Source organism: Ovis canadensis, chromosome 1 (assembly GCF_042477335.2).
Source record: "Ovis canadensis isolate MfBH-ARS-UI-01 breed Bighorn chromosome 1, ARS-UI_OviCan_v2, whole genome shotgun sequence".
NCBI lineage: Eukaryota > Metazoa > Chordata > Mammalia > Artiodactyla > Bovidae > Ovis > Ovis canadensis.
The window spans coordinates 39,510,721-39,531,505 of NC_091245.1; the positions used below are offsets into that span (position 1 = coordinate 39,510,721).

Genomic DNA, 20,785 nt, shown 5'->3' on the forward strand with positions numbered 1-20,785 from the left:
GGCATTTTGTCAGACAACCTCTTTCAGTTAGCATATTTTCAGAGTTCATCCCTGTTATACCATGTATTAGGCCTTCATTCATTTTTGTGCCTGAATAATATTGCATGGATGAATATACTACATTTTGTTTGTCCGTGCATCAGTTGATGGACATTTTGAGTTGTTTTCACCTTTTGGCTATTGGGAATATACACATGTATTTTCAGTTCTCTTGGGTTTATAGCTAGGAGTGGAATTTCTGGGTCTCATAGTAATTCTGTAAACTTACTGAGGAATCACCAAATTAATTTCCACAGAAGTTATACCATTTTACATCACACCAGTAATGTATGAGGGTTCTGATTTCTCTGCAACCTTGTCAGCATTTGTTATTGTTTTTATTTTTGCCATCCTAGTAGGTATGGAATGGTATATCACTGTGGTTCTGATTTGCATTTCTTAATGACTAATGATGTTGAGCATCTTTTTTATGTCCTTGTCGGGCAATATGTGTATCTTCTTCAGAGAAATGCCTGTTATTTAAATCCTTTGCCCAGCTTTAAAGTGGTTGTTTATCTTTTTCTTGTTGAGTTTTAGAAGTTCTTTATGTATTCTGGGTATTAAACCTTTATCACATATATGATAAGCAGATACTTTTTTCCATTCTTTGAGTTTTCCCCTTCTTGATAATGTTCTTTCATGAACATTTTTTAATTTTGATGATATCCAAGTTATCTTTTCCTTCATTGTGTTTGCTTTGGATGTTGTATCTTACAGACCACTGCCAAATCCAAGGTAATATTTGCCCTCATATTTCTTCTAAGAATTACATTTAGATCTTTGATCCATTTTGAGTTAATTTTTGTATATGGTGTGGGACAGGTTGGCAGTTCTTTAAATGAGTTTTGCTGAAAAGGGGAGCAGAGAAATTCTGCAAAAACTGGCAGACGAGTTGGGGACAAAGAGGTTTGTTATTTAAGATAGAAGAGATAATGCCAGAAGATGGTCAGTAGAAAGGGAACACTAGTGATACAGGAGAGATAAGAGTTTCAGGAGCAGTGTCCTTCAGAGAGGGAGCCGGAGTGGTGTCTAGAGCGTAAATGGAAGGGTTGGCTATGAACAGGTGCATGCGTGGTTCATCTTAATAACAAGAGCATGCTGTTATCAGTACAGATGCTAAGGAAGAGAGCTAATGTGATAGTGATGTCTGTGAAAGTTCTCTTCATTGCTTCAAATTTCTTACTGAAATGGAAGGCAAAGTCATTAGGTCAGAGTAGGCTGGAAATGTTGGGAATATGAGGAGAGAGGAGAAAGTGAACTATTTTTCTAAAGAGACAGAGAGTAGGAATAGACTAGGGAAATATTAAGTGATTGCTGGACACTTGAAAATCATGTATTTTTTTGTAGACAGTGTGTAAGGAGTTGAAATTATTGAGTAATGAGGGAAGTGATTCTTGAGGCTGGTGGATGATAACAAAGATGAGGAATAATAGGGAATAAAGCTTGACGACAGGAGATTCAAAGCTGGAGCTTGTTAGGGCAGGGAGAGGGAGAGCTGGTATGAAGTCAGGATGAAGATCAAGGAGGTTCTTTCTCTGCTCTGGGCCGAACTGTTTGAAGGTTGGGGAAACGGGAACAATAAAACAGGCACAGTGGAGAAGGCAGAGGGGCAGCAGTTTCTTCCTCAGGGGGAGAGAACCAGAATTTGTTTTGAACAAGGTAGTGAAAGAAGAGGTTGAGGATGTTGAGGATTTTGCTGCTTGATTATAAATATTAAGTACCTTGAAGCTAAGGGCTGAGTTCTGTCTTCTCACTGCATTCCTTTCAGAGCAATACTTGTACATAACTGTTGTTGTTCAGCTGCTAAGTTGTGTCCAACTCTTTGCAACCCCATGGACTGTAGGATGCCAGGCTTCCCTGTCCTTCACTATCTCCTGGAGTTTGCTCAGACTCATGTCCATTGATTTGGTGATGCCATCCAACCGTCTCATTCTCTGTTGTCCCCTTCTCTCCGTGGCTTAGATGGTAAAGAATCTCCCTGCAATGCAGGAGATCTGGGTTCAATCCTGGGTTGGGAAAATCCCCTGTAGAAGGGAATGACTACTCACTACAGTATTCTTGCCTGGAGAATTCCATGGACAGAGGAGCCTGGCAGGCCACAGTCCATGTGGTCACAAAGAGACACGACTGAGTGACTAACAATTTACATAATACATTTTCAATAAATGAATATCAAGCGATTAAACAGCAAAGGATTCTGACCCAGAAAGAGAAAATAATGTTTATTGAAAGTGAAGTCGCTCAGTCGTGTCCAACTCTTTGCGACCCCATGGACTGTAGCCTACCATGCTCCTCTGTCCATGGGATTTTCCAGGCAAGAGTACTGGAGTGGGTTGCCATTGCCTTCTCCAATGTTTATTGAGCACCTATTAAATGCTTGTAATTAACAGAAATACATAGTGATTTTAAAAGCATCAAGCAATGAAAGTCCTGTAGTATTTTCTTTTAGTGCAGTAGTTTTCAGTCAGTTATAATCCCAGGCTTCATATCTCATATGATAGTTGCCGTAAGTCATCCTTTTTAAGAAATGAGAATACAAAAACCTTTTAAAATAAGGAGACCCCTAATAATAATAACAAAACAACAACAAATATAATTCAACAACTACCATCACTAGTAAAGTTTTTTTTTTTAACTGCAAAATAAACACTAGATAATAACTTGGAAGAGTTCTTTCAACTACTCAGCAATCCAGGTTATTCTTATTATTTCCATATATACATAAGAAAAAGGTTAAACTAATCATTTGTTCAAGGTCATAAGGTAAATGTCAGGGATGAGGCTAGGACTTAGGTCTTCTGACTAGCCCCCTTCTTCATGAACACTGCCACAGTTGAATCCAGAAGGTAATACCTGCCAGGGGTGGTGCCCAGGAGGTCATAGATGTTGGACCGATGACCCTAATCTGCTCTTTAATAAAGCCAGTTGGCCCAGCTGTTGGTGTTGTCTTCCTCTTCCTCTACTGTTTCTCTTTTCATGTAGCCCTGTCCTCATTTTTTCCTTTTATTCTACCATTATCAACCCTTTATCATTTTTCTTTGCTTCTGTTGGCCTCTATTCAGTGGCCGATGATCCTGTCTTAGCTTTTAATTTAGCTATTAGGTCACATGGGAGAGTATAAAAAAGAAGTTTGAAAACTTTCATACCAAGTAGGATATTCATATTTACCAACTTGGATGGAATATATGGAAAAGCTTGTTTCTCTGAATGTTCAGTTGTTTATCCTTTCTTTAAGCTACTGTTTGTATGACAGAGAAAAAAAATGTTTCATTAATGATACTGGAAGAAGCAGTTTTCCAATTATGATGAGCTGATACCTTCTGTCTGTCTAGATTCACTTAGTTTGGATTGATAGTTATTTTTAAAAATGAAATCAGTAGTCCCTAGGGAGACCTTGCTGGCTGTGTTTTGTGATTTTTTTAAGCTATGTCAAAAATCAGATAAAATGTGTTCACATTTTTACATATAAGCATTGAAATTATATTCTCTAAAATATTTTTCTCTGTTATTTTAGACCAGTCTGCTTAGTTTTAAGTGAAATTCCTTTTATGTCTACTTGGTTTTTACTTGTGTCAACATTTAGGTGAGTCAAACCAATTTCCAATATAATATGTTCAGTATAGTACTTATAAACTCATGTAAAACTTTTTTACAAAGTGATTGTGGTTTGAATTGACAATTCTCTTTTGATTTTTTTTTCCTATATAGTATGCTACCTCTTCTATTAAAAGATGAACTCCTAATGCCTTCAGTTGTGACAGTGATGGCATTTTTTATAGCTTGTGCAACTTCCTTTTCAATATTTGAAAAGACTTCTGAAGAAGAATTGCAGCTGAAATGTTTTTCCACTTCTGTTAGGAAATATTTCACATGTTTTACATTTCTTCCCAGAATTATACAACACTTGGTAAGTTGTTTTCTTTCTAGCATTTTTGAGATATAATTCCCATAAATTCACTCATAAAATCTACCCACTTAAAGCATGCAACTTGTGTTTTAAGTATGTACACAGAGTTTTACAACCATCACACTACCTAATTTTAGGTTTCCGTCACCCCAGAAAGAAACCCGGTGCCCGTTAGCAGTCATTCTCCATTCCACCCTCACCCCAGATCCAGCCTTGCACAGCCACTGACCTACTTCCAGTCTCTATAGATCTGCCTACATCTCATATAAATGGAATGTAGTAGTTCCTTAGGGCTCCTATAGTAGAACACCACACCAGGTAGCTTAAACAACAGAAATTTATTTTTTCACAGTTCTGGAGGCTGGAAGGCCAAAATCAGTGTGACGTCAGCATTGGTTTCTTCTCTTAAGGCCTCTCTTCCCGGTTTGTAGGTGACCTTGCTGTCTCCTCACGTGGCCTCTTGGTGTGTGTATCTGTGTAGACAGAGAATTCTTTGGTGTCTTTTCCTCTTATAATGACATCAGTCCTGTAAGATTAAGGCCCCACCCTTATGATTTATTTAATTTAATTTTGTCTCATTTCCAAATGCAGTCATACTGGGGCTTAGGGCCTCAACATATGAATTTTGTGGGGACATACATTCTGTAACATGGAGCCATACAAAATGTGGTCTTGGGTGACTGGTTTCTTTCACTTAGTGTGTTTTTTATTTTTAACTGTGTTGTAGCATGCATCAATACTTCCTTCCTTTTTACTGCCAATTTCATTATATGGATATACCACGTTTTATCTATCTAGTCTTCAGTAGATGCACATTAGGTTGCTTCCACTTTTTGGCAATTATGAATAATGCTGTTGTGAAGAGTTGTGTCTAAGTTTACTGGTGCACATGTGTTTCCATTTACTTCAAGAATATACCTAGGAGTGGTAATTCCGTGTTAACATTTTGAGAAACTGCCAAGCTGTCTTCCAGAGGGCTGCATGACTCTACATTCCCACCAGCAGTTTATGAGTGTTCCAGTTTGTTCACATCCTTGACAGAACTGGTTATTATCTTTTATTATAGCCACACCAAATGGACGTGAAGTGGTCTCTCACTGTACTTTTTCCATTTCCCTAGTGACTAATAATGTTGAATATTAAAAAAAATAATTTCTTTGAAGAAATGCCTATTCAAATCCTTTCCCTTTTTGTTTTCTTTTGGCTGCATTGAGTGGCTTGTGGGATCTTCGCTTCCTGACGAGGGATTGAACCCAGGCTCTTGGCAGTGAAAGCATGGAATTCCACCAGGGAATTCCCATACATTGCCCGGTTTTAATTCAGTTGTTTTGTATTTTTGAGTTCTCTATACATTCTTAATGCAGGTCTCTTACTAACTGCAAATATCTTCTCCCATTCTGTGGGTTGCTTTTTTACTTTCTTGATGGTATTATTTGTAGCATGAGTTTTCATTTTTATTAAGTCTAATAGAAGTTTCTTTTGTTGTTTGTGCTTTTGATGTCATACTTCAGAAACTGTATGACCAAAGGTCATGAAGATTTATTCTTATGTTTTCTTGAAGTGTTTTATAATTTTAGTTATCTTTAGGACACTGGTTCATTTTGAATTCATTTTTGTGTATGGTGTGAGGTCGGAGTCCAACTTTATTCAGTTGTCCAGCACTAATTGTATTGGCACCCTTGTAGAAAATCAACAGATCTTAAATGTAATGCTTTATTTCTGAACTCTCAATTCTGTTTCACTGATCTGTATTATCTTTATGCTGTTTCCACACTGTCTTGATTACTCTGGTTTTGTAGTTCAGTTCAGTTCAGTTGCTCAGTCGTGTCTGACTCTTTGTGACCCCATGAACTGCAGCAAGCCAGGCCTCCCTGTCCATCACCAACTCCCGGAGATCACTCAGACTCAGGTCCATCGAGTCCGTGATGCCATCCAGCCATGTCATCCTCGGTCGTCCCCTTCTCCTCCTGCCCCCAATCCCTCCCAGCATCAGAGTCTTTTCCAGTGAGTCAACTCTTCGCATGAGGTGGGCAAAGTACTGGAGCTTCAGCTTTAGCATCATTCCTTCCAAAGAAATCCCAGGGTTGATCTCCTTGCAGTCCAAGGGGCTCTCAAGAGTCTTCTCCAACACATTTCAAAAGCATCAATTCTTCGGCACTCAGCCTTCTTCACAGCTCAACTCTCCCATCCATACATGACCACAGGAAAAACGATAGCCTTGACTAGACGGACCTTAGTCGGCAAAGTAATGTCTCTGCTTTTGAATATACTATCTAGACTGGTCATAACTTTTCTTCCAAAGAGTAAGCGTCTTTTAATTTCATGGCTGCAGTCACCATCTGCAGTGATTCTGGAGCCCAAAAAAATAAAGTCTGACACTGTTTCCCCATCTATTTCCCATGAAGTGATGGGACCGGATGCCATGATCTTAGTTTTCTGAATGTTGAGCTTTAAGCCAACTTTTTCGCTCTCCTCTTTCACTTTCATCAAGAGGCTTTTTAGCTCCTCTTCACTTTCTGCCATAAGGGTGGTGTCATCTGCATATCTGAAGTTATTATTTCTCCCAGCAATCTTGATTCCAGCTTGTGTTTCTTCCAGTCCAACATTTCTCATGATGTACTCTGCATATAAGTTAAATAAGCAGGGTGACAATATCCAGCCTTGACGTACTCCTTTTCCTATTTGGAACCAGTCTGTTGTTCCATGTCCAGTTCTAACTGTTGCTTCCTGACCTGCATACAGATTTCTCAAGAGGCAGGTAAGGTGGTCTGGTATTCCCATCTCTTTGAGAATTTTCTACAGTTTATTGTGATCCACACAGTCAAAGCCTTTGGCATAGTCAATAAAGCAGAAGTAGATGTTTTTCTGGAACTCTCTTGCTTTTTCGATGATCCATCGGATGTTGGCAATTTGATCTCTGGTTCCTCTGCCTTTTCTAAAACCAGCTTGAACATCAGGGAGTTCACGGTTCACGTATTGCTGAAGCCTGGCTTGGAGAATTTTGAGCATTACTTTACTAGCATGTGAGATGAGTGCAATCGTGCGGTAATTTGAGCACTTTTTTGCATTGCCTTTCTTTGGGATTGGAATGAAAACTGACCTTTTCCAGTCCTGTGGCCACTGCTGAGTTTTCCCAATTTGCTGGCATACTGAGTGCAGCACTTTCATAGCATCATCTTTCAGGATTTGAAATAGCTCAACTGGAATTCCATCACCTCCACTAGCTTTGTTCGTAGTGATGCTTTCTAAGGCCCACTTGACTTCACATTCCAGGATGTCTGGCTCTAGATTAGTGATCACATCACCATGATTATCTGGGTCGTGAAGATCTTTTTCGTACAGTTCTTCTGTGTATTCTTGCCACCTCTTCTTAATATCTTCTGCTTCTGTTCGGTCCATACCATTTCTGTCCTTTATCGAGCCCATCTTTGCATGAAATGTTCCCTTGGTATCTCTAATTTTCTTAAAGAGATCTCTAGTCTTTCCCATTCTGTTGTTTTCCTCTATTTCTTTGCATTGATCGCTGAAGAAGGCTTTCTTATCTCTTCTTGCTATTCTTTGGAACTCTGCATTCAGATGCTTATATCTTTCCTTGTCTCCTTTGCTTTTTGCCTCTCTTCTTTTCACAGCTGTTTGTAAGGCCTCCCCAGACAGCCATTTTCCTTTTTTGCATTTCTTTTCCACAGGGATGATCTTGATCCCTGTCTCCTGTACAGTGTCACGAACCTCATTCCATAGTTCATCAGGCACTCGTATCTATCAGATGTAGGCCCTTAAATCTATTTCTCACTTCTGTATAATCATAAGGGATTTGATTTAGGTCATACCTGAATAGTCTAGCGGTTTCCCCTATTTTCTTCAATTTGAGTCTGAATTTGGTAATAAGGAGTTCACGATCTGAGCCACAGTCAGCTCCTGGTCTTGTTTTTGTTGACTGTATAGAGCTTCTCCATCTTTGGCTGCAAAGAATATAATCAATCTGATTTTGGTGTTGACCATCTGGTGATGTCCATGTGTAGAGTCTTCTCTTGTGTTGTTGGAAGACAGTGTTTGCTATGACCAGTGCATTTTCTTGGCAAAACTGTATTATTAGTCTTTGTCCTGCTTCATTCCACATTCCAAGGCCAAATTTGCCTGTTAGTCTAGGTGTTTCTTGACTTCCTACTTTTGCATTCCAGTCCCCTATAATGAAAAGGACATCTTTTTTGGGTGTTAGTTCTAAAATGTCTTGTAGGTCTTCATAAAACCATTCAACTTCAGCTCCTTCAGCATTACTGGTTGGGGCATAGACTTGGATAACTGTGATATTGAATGGTTTCCCTTGGAAACGAACAGAGATCATTCTGTCATTTTTGAGATTGCATCCAAGTACTGCATTTCAGACTCTTTTGTTGTCCATGATGGCTACTCCATTTCTTCTGAGGGATTCCTGCCCGCAGTAGTAGATATAATGGTCATCTGAGTTAAATTCACCCATTCCAGTCCATTTTAGTTCACTGATTCCTAGAATGTTGACGTTCACCCTTGCCATCTCGTTTGACCACTTCCAATTTGCCTTGATTCATGGACCTGACATTCCAGGTTCCTATGCAACATTGCTCTTTACAGCATCGGATCTTCCTTCTATCACCAGTCACATCCACAACTGGGTATTGTTTTTGCTTTGGCTCCATCCCTGGTTTTGTAGTTAGTTTTCAAAATTGAAAATGTGAGTCCTCCAATTTTGTTCATTTTCAGGATCATTTTAGCTGTTCTACGTCCGTTGTATTTCTGTATTCTTTTTAAGATCAGCTTATTAATTTCTCTAAAACCCTAGCTGAGATTTTTATAGGGATTGCTTTAAGTATGTATGTAAATTTCTGGAGCATTATCATCTTAGCAAGATTTAGTGTTCCGAACCTGTGAACATAGGATGTATTTCTGTTTATTTATTCTTTAACATCCTTCAACAATGCCTGAAGTTTTCAGTGTGCAGGTTTTGCAGTTTTTTTGTTAAATTCATTTGTATTTTATTCTTTATGATGCTTTTGCAAGTGGAATTGTTTTCTTAATTTCATTTTCATAATGTTCATTGGTACTGCATACAATTGATTTTTTAAATATTGAACTAGTATTAAGTTTTTAGTGAATTCCTTATGATTTTCTATATATAAGATCTTGTCATCTGTAAATTATGATAGTTTTATGTCTTCTCTGTAAATCTAGATGCTTTTTCTTTCTTTTCCTTGCCTAATTACCTGGCTCGTCAGCTCCAGTACAGTTTGCTGGACACCTGTGACAAGTGTGGCCATCTTGTCTTCTTCCAGATTTTAGTGGGGAATCATCCAGTTTTTTAACGTTAACTATGATGGTAGTTGTGGGGTTTTTATATATGGCCTTTATTTGGTTAGAAAGTTCTTTTTTACTCCTAGTTTGATTTTTTTTAATCATTAAAAGGTGTTGGATTTTGTTCAGTGCTTTTCCTGTGTCTAATGATATTATCATGTGTTTTTTTCTCCTTTATCAATATGGTATATTACATTGACCGATTTTTATATATTGAACTATCCTTGCATTCTTGGGATAAGTTCTACTTGATCATGGCGTATAATCTCTTATATGGCACTTTGTTGGGTTTGTCAGTATTTTGTAGAAGACTTTATATTCATAAGGGATATTGGTCTATCGCTGTCTTTTTTGTGATATCTTTGTATCATTTTGCAATCAAGCTTAATGTTGCCTCATGGAATGAGTTAGGAAGGGTTCTTTTTCTACTTTCTGGAAGAGCTGTGAAAGACTGGTATTAATTCTTCTAGAAACATTGGGTTTAATTCACCAGTGAAGCCATCTGTTCCTGGATCTTTTCTTCATGGGATCTTAAAGATGACTGATTCAGGAGGGAGGGATAAAATTGGAGTATGGGATTAACAAACTATATAAAATAGGTAAGCAACAAGGGTTTTTCACTGTATAGCACAGGGAACAACTTTCAGTATCTTTTACTAACCTATAATGAAAAAATATATATAACTGAATCACTTTGCTGTATACCCAAAACTAACATAATATTGTAAATCAACCATACTTTTATTAGCAAACAGTTATTATATTCCCTTCCATCCTTTTTTATTTTTATATATGGTAAGGAGTGATGTTACTTTTTCATCCCCAACTTGGGGAATTTCTACCTTCTCTTTTGCCCTCGGTCAGTCTAGCTAAAGTTTGGTGGTCTTACTGATAAATGTTTTTACACAACCTACTTTTGGTTATTGATCTTCTGTTGTTGTTTTGTTTTCTATGTCATTGATCTTGGTTCTAATTTTATTACACCCTTTTCCATGTTTGGGTTTGCTCTTTAGTTTCTTAAAGTTCAAGTTAGAGGTTGTTGATTTGAGACCCTTCTTCCATTTTTATATAGTTATTCAAACCCATATAAAACCCCCATTTTTAAGTAATATTCCATAAACTTTGAAATGTTTTTTAATTTATTTAAAAATATAGTCCATTTCTTGTGATTTATTTTTTCTTTGGTTCATGAATTATTTAGGCATCTATTGTTCAGTTTACAAATATTTGGGGATTTCCTTGACTACTGCCCGTTTTTCTATTCCAATTCTAATGTATTTGAAAAACAGACTTTGTATTATTTCAGTATTTTCAAATCTATTGACTTTGTTAATTTTGCTTTCATTTTTGAATGGTATTTTTGCTCTCTGAACATCATCCATCCCACTATCTTGTGGCCTCCATATTTCCTAATGAGAAGTCAAATGTTAATCTTACCGAGGATAGTTTATGTATATAGTTTTAGGTACTTCTTAGATACCCAAGTAGAGATTTTAAGGAGAACTTGGATATATGAGCCTAGAGTTTAGGGGAGAGGTCCAGGCTGGAGACAGTAATTTGAGTCTTCAGTATATAGATAGTAATTAAAGTCATGTCCCTGGATGAGTGAGCTCACCAACGGTTTGATTATAGATTGAGAAGGAACCAGCAAAGTTCTGAGAAAGATTAACTAGTGATGTGGGAGGAAACCAGGAGAGAATGATGTCATGGAAGCCAAGTGAAGGAAGGGTTTCAAGATACCAGTGATGTGTTATTTTGAATGCTGCTGGGAGATCCATTAAGGTAATAAGAACTGACTACTGGGTTTAGTTTAGTGGAGGTCATTATAGATCTTTACCAAGGCAGTTTCATTGGAGAATGGAGTGAAAGCCTAATTGGTGTGGGTTCACTAATGAATGGGAGAATAGACACAGCAAGTTATAGGTTACTCTTTTAGTCTTTTTGGCTTCTGTCTAGAATGATCACTGCATTACAGTTTTTTCAGGTCCCATCAGTTCTGTCATAATCTAGCCATTAAAGAATCTTTCAGGGTTCCGTTATGTCCCACTTTCATCATGAAAGTCACTGATTTCTGCTTCTCACTGCTTGTTTTCTACATTTACTTAAGCAGCTTCTGTGTCCTTGTCTCAAAGTCTATAGCTATATTGTTCAGTACAGAAGACACTAGACACATGTGGTTAAATTAAAAATTCAGCTTACACAGCAGGTACATTTCAGATGCTCAGTAGCCAAATGTGGTTAGCAGCTACTTTTTGGGAATACACATTTAGAACATTTCTGTCATTGCAGAAAGTTCTGTGGTACGGTACATTGTGGTACGATCTGAAAAAGGAAACAAACTGGTGCACAATTACAATAAATGCAATCAGTTATGTCTACTACTCATTTTGGTATTTAATGAGATGTGACTTTGTGATTTTATTTAACTAGTTCATGTAGTCCCCTAAATTGGAAGCTCTTTGAGGCCAGAGGACATTTTCTTTCATGTGTCCCACCATGCTCTACTATAGAACTAGCTCATTGAAAGTATTCAGTGAATATGAAATGTAATATTTCATTTGCTCTGGAAAACTTCTTCATAGATGAATTCTTAGATTAACTTAGAATTGCTGTGAATTTAACCCTGACTAGCAATATTATCTATTCCAGGTACCTTTTTTTAGTGCTTGGGTGATATAAAGTCTAAAGGGGTTCTCAGGCTTTGCCTACACACGGGGATCACTTGGAGAGCCTTCCCCAGAGATTCTGATTTAATTGGTCTGGGATGTGGTCTGAGAATTGAGATTTATTTTTAAACCCCAAATGACTCTTACATACAAACTAGGTTGAGCTGTCCCCTTCAGTTCTGCTCATTTACAACTATAAACCAATGTTACCAGTACATTCAACTGTTGCCTTTTATACTATGCAGTAAGTAACACCTTTTTTTCCCCCTTCCTATAGTTTCTTACGTCAGTAATCACTATGATCCTTCTGACAATAATGACTGTCACACTGGATCCTCCTCAGAAACTACCGGACTTATTTTCTGTATTGGTGTGTTTTGTATCTTGCTTACATTTCCTATTCTTCTTGGTATACTTTAATATTATAATCATGTGGGATTCCAAAAATGGAAGAAGTCAGAAGAAAATCAACTAGCTCTATCCCCAAAGAAATGTGAAAATGTTAGTGCCACAAGGTTTTGTAAACTTTTTGCTATGTATAAATAAAAGAACCATTTTGAGAATCTTGGAAATAGGAAAGGAAATGGTGAAAAGTTATTGTTGTCTACCCAAAATAAATCTATATGGCACCAAGCAATGAAGGCTTTTATTTTCTAACTACTGAGTGACCAAGACATATTATAGTTTTATTATGTTCAGTTATTCACGTGGGAAAATAGAAACATGTCCTTAATCCCAGTGTTTACTTAAGAAATATACTCTATAATTTGTTGTCTTGAAAAAAATTTGCAAATACAGTGAGCTTAATGGGAGAATTTAGTCCCTATTTTTGAAGGAAATCACTAATTTTGGTATTCAGATTTAGTTTTTCTTATATTTTAGAATGTTCTAGAAATTATATCTCAGGGATTAAATTTGTGATAATCTTTTCAATTACTGTGAGAAGGCAATTTAAACTGTTTAAAGCTTGAACACACCTTATTACCATGTGTAAACTTGAATTTTTTTTAGGAAGGCAGAAAGACTAAATTGTGTTTTTATTTATAAGAACTCTGATTTATTTGAATGCCATTAAACAATGAATTTTCTTGAATTTAAGTGGTTTGAATGAAGTCTTTCACGACCCTTGGCTCTAAACTTTCAGGTTCATTCTGTTTAAGTTAAATGGCGTTATCTGGGGAGGGGTTCATCCTGTTCTTTGTTATGACATGGTTCAAGGTTACCAATGCCATAGCATTGATCCATATCATACTTCGTATTAACTCAGCCCTATTAATACTGTATCACTCTATATTAGAAGAAGCACATCTTTACTATAGTATTCAGTTGGTAAAAATAATTTATAACCATGTAGTTTCTCATGTAAAGATATGTTTTCTTTAGTCTCTAATAAGAATAATCACTTCCCTACCAACTTATGTTTTTAATGAGTATATTTCTTTAATTAAAGATAGCCAACTTATGTTTTTAATGAGTATATTTCTTTAATTAAAGATAGCCATTAAAGCATATTAACTAAGTGGTGGTATATTTTAAAACAATGCAAGTCAAACATATATACACACATAAGAGAATTTGGTTCTAGACATGGACAACTGATGCAACAAGGTATATGTTTTTAAGTCTGGCAAAGGAAGTAGGTTTAGACAAAGCAAAAAATCAAGAAGTATTTCTTTCTCAAAGCAAATGTGCATAAAGACTCAAAGGGTAGGTCAGCACAGAAAAAGCAGCCTTGAATCGCTGCCGCATCAGCAGGAACATCGCTGTCCATGGTCACCATCTATAATCACCATGCCCAAATGTCAGCATCTTGGCTGGCTGGTGTAGTCTTATTTTTTGTAATAGAATACTTGCATTTAATACAGGATGTTGATTTAAATCAACGATGAGCAAGTTCTAACTTCTAAATAGTTGAAACAAATATTATTTGAAAATGAAAGTATATATAAACATTAGTAAAATATTCAAGGTATCTTATAGGTAAACTCTAAATAAAAATACATTTCTAGACTATTTAGTCATATGGAGTTACACTGTAGCTTTACTGGAGACTTGTAGCAATTGTAAGTATCTCATGTCTATTATAAACCAATTTAAGAAGAGTCCACTTTGAGCAATTAAGTACCAAAATAACAATAGGGATATTTTATTATAAAGACATTTAGCTTATATAAAAATTATTAAAGATACCTCCCTTTATTCACTAGTATACCTGTCAAAAAATGATGTTAGGAAAGTTATTTTCAAGTTCTTTTAGGGAAAAGCTGTTTCTGAAGAATGGAGTTTTCTCTGTTGCCATAAACTTGTTTGATTCTTAAAATGAAGAGAATACAGTGTATGTTCATGTATCAAATATGAGGCAACAGAAGTCATTTTGCCTTGAAGCCTTAGGGAGGGGAGAAAAATCCCCAATGTAGCATTCTGTCCAAATGATAAACCACAACTAAGTGAGTGAAACATTTACAAAAGTCAAGGCAGCCAAAGGAGCCTCTCTGTTCAATAGAAAGAGAGTAAGAGATGGATAGGATGTAACTAAATAATGGTTGGAGTAACACAATGGTTTCAAGTCTCAATTGGTCCTTCTGTTATGTTCATTGGAAGATCAGGGCCAAGTGTATCCCCCGCCTTCTGCCTTCCTCCCCCAACACTGCCTCCATATAAACATTAGTTTTGTGTGTGGATCTTTCTGCTTTGTCCTTCATGTGGCCTCCAAGGGTGATAAAGCGAGAGTCATCTGATCTACAATGAAAAGAACTGGGAAATGATTCTTAGCCGACCCAGCTGTTCTGAAAGGCAAAAGCTTGGTATATCAAGAGGTCAAACATACAGTAACTGATTTAATAGCATTAAGCACATAGCTACATAACTTGAATTACATATGAAACCAATCTTACTTCTTAACCCTTCATTTCCTGACTAATATAGGTGTCTTTATGTTTTGTTTTACATTCTGAGGTTAGTTTTCAATGCTGGAACACAAATTAACCTTTCTGGTATATTTTAGGTACTCTCTTATTATATATCACAAAGTATTCTTAATATTTAGCAGATTATCTTAAAAACCTTATTTAGATTGTCCGATTAAAATCACTAGTGAAGGCAGTTTTATAAATTGAGTTACTATTTAGTTATTTCAATTAATAGTTTTAAAAAATAATTCTTTTCATTTTAAGAGGCAAATCTGAAATTTCTCTAAATGGAAAGTTAGTTTCAACTTCAATTTGTTAAATTTTGTTTCACATTTTTCACATAGTATTTTTATTTTCATGATACAGTGAATTAAATGACATGGTAATATACAAATTTTGCCAAGGCTTAGGGTGAATACCAAGGGAACAGCATTTTCCCCCCTATGGAAATGGTTAAAGAAAAGTACAGAAGTATGAAAAAGAAAAGTGCTATCAAGTTATAGCACTTTCTGTGATTCACTCTTCCCCTTTATTTTGTGACAGCACAAATAGATGATACAAAACAACACTGTAGAAAATTAAAAATCTGATGCTTCAAAATGTGGAGGGAATCACATATTATCCCATGAGATGAGGTTTTTTCTTTATATTCAGGAGATTCTGTGTAGTTCAGTTTAAAAACAACCTCACATTTAAATATCTGCACTGAAAAATGCATTCCAGCATTTTATAAAAGATGTAAGAATTTTAAAACTTTGAAAATATTTTTTCTCTACAAGCATAGGCATAACTAGAATAAAAACTCATCTATGAAGTAGAAGCTAAACTTACAATTTTAAAAGCTTTTAAAAGAATCTAATTAGTACAAATCTAGGGCTTTAAATGAGAAAATCAGGACCTACTTCCACTCACTACTAGGTTTAATCTGAGTTTTAAGATATATAGCTCTACAAAGGTGCCATTTTCATACAAGCTGTAAGTCTATCCACAAATGATAAAAGTATACAGAAGTGTATCAGATACAGAATATAAGTTAAGATCCTCTTCTATATGTTGGCTTACTTTAAAGGGTCAAGAAGAAATGTATTATTTATGTTGAGATTATCTACTGGTGTGTGTAGAAAGTTTAAATTAGCTTCAAGAAATTTTATCTAGACACGCACCTGCCTATGCTATGATCTGGTATTCACTGCACAGATTAATTACAAACATTTCTTCTGTTCCTTTAAATATGATCAGGCAGATACAGAAGTTGGCGTTTCATAGTGAGTGTGTTTCTTCTAAACGCCTGTGGGATATAAAAGGTGATTATTAAATCATCAAGAATTAGTTTCCAAATTAACATGCATCTCATACATGACTTGAGAAATGGCTTAAGCACCCATTTACTATGTAATTTGGTACCTAATTTAGTTAGGTATTGGTAATATCTTATTTGCTTATTTTTGAATCTTCAAAGCAAAATTCACCTTCACAAATAATTGTCAATATGACTACTCTGACATAGCACACTTCATTTTATGAAGATGGATTTGAGATACTTCTGAGAGAGTTCTAAAACTCCAACATGACCTAATGAAAACACCAAATCTTACATGCCTTTTGTCTATAAGCCTTCAGGGCCTTTCAGCAGGTGTTTCCTCCAACAGCTGCCCCCCCAAAAAAGAGACAGTCTTTACTGGCATTCCTATTCAGGGTATGTCCCTCTGGGGACTCCTAGTGGTGATAGAAGTTCTTGTCTGTCTGGTTTTAGGATCCTTGTGAGATGAAGCCTTTGAAAAAAACACCCAATGGCAACAGATGGCATGTATCCCTATAGGGCATGTGGACCCCTTACTTCCTGAAATATCCCTTCCTTGTTTATACTGGCAGCTATGAATAAGTAATATATGGTGAGCCTCTAACCCACTCCAGTGTTCTTGCGGGAGAATCCCAGGGACAGGAGCCTGGTAGGCTTCCGTTTATGGGGTCGCACAGAGTTGGACACAACTGAAGTGACTTAGCAGCAGTAGCAGCATGATGGTCCACATATATTCTTCCTGTCCTACAAGAAGATAGTCTGCCAACTCATTTAAGTCTGGTCAGAATACCTACAGAAGATTTTAAGCATTCCAGTGCTCCCCTAATATTCTTAAAGGTTATTGATAGTTACCAGAACTAAAGCTAATATTGTGGAAGAAAGGAAGACTGCCATTTATTAAATAATTACTATGGGAAAGGTGGGCCTCCCCGGTGGCTCAGTAGTAAAGAATCCACCTGCAATGCAGAAGTTGCAGGTTCAATCCCTGGGCTGGGAAGATCTGGAGAAGGAAATGGCAACCCACTCCAATATTCTTGCCTGGAAAATCCCATGGACAGAGGAGTCTGGTGCAAAGTCCATGGGGTCACAAAAGAGTCAGACACAACTTAGTGACTTAACAACAGTGAATGGGAAAGGTAGTAATTAAGCTAATTATTTTATTTAATTTTTAAATTTTTGGCCACATTGCATGACCTGCAGGATCTTAGTTCCTTGACAGGGACTGAACCTAGGCCCCGGCAGTGAAAGCACCGAGTCTTAACCACTGGACTTCCAGGGAATTCTTCAAGCTAATTCTTGTATATAATCCACAAGGAAAATATCACCAGTCCCATTTTACAATTAAGGTTTTGGGAAACCAAGTGCCTTGTTTAAGGCCACACAGCTAAGTAGGTAGTACTGGTGCTGGACATCTAACCCAAATCCCATTCTCTGTTATGACGCCAGGCCCTGCAAAGAAGCGTCGTCAGTTGATCATGGTTGCCAAGACAGCTGTGTCGAGAAAGATTCTGAGGCCAGATTCAGGGTCCAGAAAAAATCAACACTTTGATCAATGTGATACATATCATAGCACAGGAGCAGGGAGCAGCAGTATGTCTGTTATCTCTAGACAGCCATACTGGTTATAGAGATGAAGATCTCAGAACACAAATAAAAAGAAATTTAGATACCGTGATGCAGTTCATGAGCAGTATTTTGACAGAATTCATTTTTCACATAGCAATTATATTTTGTTCTTTCTAAAACATATTTTAGATTGTTACTTCTTTAATAATCTTCACGGGTTCATTTCTGCCTAAAGAATAAAGTCTAAACTTACTAGCCTGGTGATCATAACTGTCAATAATGTGTCTGGAACCTACTGTTCAGTCACTCTGCTCTGCCTTTTCTGTTCAGTGTTCTCTCTGCCCAGAATGTTTACACAGCCCATCAAAATTACCCATTTTCAAATTCCAGCTTCCTACTAAAATACAAAGCTTCCATTACGAGGGCCTGGGAGGGCCCTGTTAGAGATTATGCAGAGTGAATAACTACAACTGACTTTAAAAATCATGAACCCTTAAATAATGACCTAATCACTCCATCTGTATTTCATGTATTTCCATACTGCTTACTCTTCATTTGTTACTTAGAGTAGGGAAGAATTTTTACACTCCTCAGTCTGAAGAGGAAGAAACGTCTGTCAACTCTTCTGCTTCCAGTAGCCCACGCAAAAGTGACAGATTTGACTGACGTCCAGAATACCAGACCACGTTTTACAAGTCATATTCAGTCAGTATTCTCACACAGCACTCTTGTGCCCCGCTATTTAGTTTCCCTTTCACTGTCTGTCTACTCTCAAATCCAGTGGGCCTTTGCTCTTAATTTCATGTTGTAAGGAGAGCAGCCCATTCACTCTCTCTTCTGCACCAAGCACACAAGGCAGGTCTGCAGTCTTTCCTGTTACAGAGGCACATGGACGTGGATCTATTTAAAGATGCAGCTCTCTCCTCAGGTCAGGAGAGCACCTAGGCTTTAAGATTTGCATTCAATATGCAAGAGAGGGAGGGCTTCCCTGGTGGCTCAGCAGTAAAGAATTTTTTGCAATGCAGGAGAGGCAGGTTTGATCCCTGAGTCTGGAAGATACCCTGGAGGAGAAAATGGCGACCCACTCCAGTATTTTTGCTTGAAAAATCCCATGAACAGAGGGAACCTGGTGGGCTACAGTCCATGGGGTCACAAAGAGTCAGACATGACTGAGCACTTCTGTCCAGCAGCATTTCTTCCATCTATGGGAGAGAGAAGTTTCCACTTCTGCCTTAGTCCACATTAGTACTCCAAGCTTCTACCAGAGGGCCTGCCATATTGGAGGTTATTAAGTCCTCCACTAATCAAGTTGATACCTATACCTTGATCCTCAATGGATTCATAATCCTTTTTTATACTTGCTATGGGCCAGAATCCTGGAAAGACGAATCTGAACTTATCACCTGCTTGCTTTATTTGGTAACTTACATCCTCAGTTTGAATACTAGATAGGCAGTATGCAAAGGGCTTTGATTATACTAAGCCTCACACTTTTGCTAACCAAGTGATTTACATTGTTTCTAGAAGATTTAACTCAGCATCCCCTGCAGTATTCCTAGTTAACATTAGTCAAAAGCATGCTTTCTCGGAGGCTTCCCTGGTGGCTCAGATGGTAAAGAATCTGCCTGCAAATGCAGGAGACTGGGTTTGATCCCTGGATCAGGAAGATCCCCTGGAGAAGGGAATGGCTACCCACTCCAGTACTCTTGTCTCGAGAATACCATGGAAAGAGGGGCCTGGAGGGCTACAGTTCATTGGGTTGCAAAGAATCGACATGTGAAAAACTAACACTTTGCTGATCTTCATACTGTCTATGGCCTACGGGTTGCTGTCTCCCTTATTCTGCTGCTGCTAAGTCACGTCAGTCGTGTCCAACTCTGTGCAACCCCATAGACGGCAGCCCACCAGGCTCCCCCGTCCCTGGGATTCTCCAGGCAAGAACACTGGAGTGGGTTGCCATTTCCTTCTCCAATGCATGAAAGTGAAAAGTGAAACTGAAGTCCCTCAGTCGTGTCCGACCCTCAGCAATCCCATGGACTGCAGCCTTCCAGGCTCCTCCGTCGATGGGATTTTCCAGGCAAGAGTACTGGAGTGGGTTGCCATTGCCTTCTCCTCCCTTATTCTAACATTGTTTTTATAAAGGCTTCACTTTTTAAAGGCTTTCAGAGTGAATTAATATGGGGTGCTTATGCTCACTGAACAAAATTGGTCAGGAGGAATAATTACTGAGGTGTAATAGGGCAGAAGCTGATGTGTAGACAGGGAATTTGGTCACACAGTGGTGTTAGGGGTATCACGACTATCAGAGGTTTCTAGGGCATAGGACAAGGTCAGGAAGTTTAATATCCTCTTAGTTATACCAGTTGGGCAGCTGTGACAAATCCATAAAAGAAGAACACAGAAGAGAAGGATCTACAGAAGCCTAGTGTAAGGAAACTCATAAGCAGGTTTTGAAAGATTAGTAAAATTTTGATGATTGGGGGAAAAGGTATGTCAAGCAGGGGAGACAAGAACAAAAGTAAGGAAATGAGAAAGGGATGTTCTAAGGAATGTGTTCAGGAATGAATGGCAAATAATCTGGAGTAACTTGAGACACACAAATTAGAAAGCTGTGGTCAGATCAGGGAGAGTTCTAAACAATGGTATAAATTTGGATTTTACGACAAATATGGTGGAGTGATACTTTTGAAATCATAATTCGTTCAGTAGCAGGACAGGCTGTAGGGAAACAAGAACAAAGAGCACAGAGGCAGGTTACAATGAGGATGCAAGTAAGCTGGATGAGAGCTAATGAAGGAATAAACCAGTGTAGTGTACATGGAAAGGAGAAGTAATGTTCTGGGAAGTGATACAACTTGGTATCAGTTTGGATGTGGGGACAAAAAGAGAGACAGAATTGTAGTTTTCAGCTCTATCACCGGATGAATGTAATCCCTAAAAAGGTACAATGAGGGACAATATTGGAGGGGGGAGGGTGAAGTCAGTATATTTGGGGAATAATGTATAGCAGCTGAGATTGTTTATAGCTCAGAAGGAAGGTGACAAATAGATTTGGAAACCATATACACAAAGG

At 37.6% G+C, this 20,785-nt stretch overlaps 2 protein-coding genes across 16 annotated transcripts in view; one reads left to right on the forward strand and one right to left on the reverse strand.

The window, feature by feature from the left end:
* ALG6 (ALG6 alpha-1,3-glucosyltransferase) overlaps nt 1–20,785 on the forward strand; it is a 148,264-nt gene that overhangs the window by 71,728 nt on the left and 55,751 nt on the right. For 4 of the 6 annotated variants that reach the window (XM_069593462.1, XM_069593482.1, XM_069593451.1 and 1 more), the window contains 2 exons: nt 3,554–3,622; nt 3,748–3,946. In XM_069593462.1, the coding sequence (XP_069449563.1) occupies nt 3,554–3,622; nt 3,748–3,946 (268 nt within the window). Of the gene's footprint in view, nt 1–3,553; nt 3,623–3,747; nt 3,947–12,214; nt 13,031–20,785 lie in introns of those variants that run through there. The other 2 variants (XM_069593473.1, XM_069593488.1) reach the window with 1 other exon arrangement.
* Nucleotides 4,266–20,785, reverse strand: part of ITGB3BP (integrin subunit beta 3 binding protein) — a 91,533-nt gene continuing 75,013 nt past the window's right edge. For 4 of the 10 annotated variants that reach the window (XM_069593523.1, XM_069593541.1, XM_069593569.1 and 1 more), the window contains one exon: nt 13,397–16,134. In XM_069593523.1, coding sequence (XP_069449624.1) covers nt 16,127–16,134 — 8 coding nt within the window. In that variant the 3' untranslated portion in view covers nt 13,397–16,126. Of the gene's footprint in view, nt 4,420–13,396; nt 16,135–20,785 lie in introns of those variants that run through there. The other 6 variants (XR_011257647.1, XR_011257645.1, XR_011257650.1 and 3 more) reach the window with 2 other exon arrangements.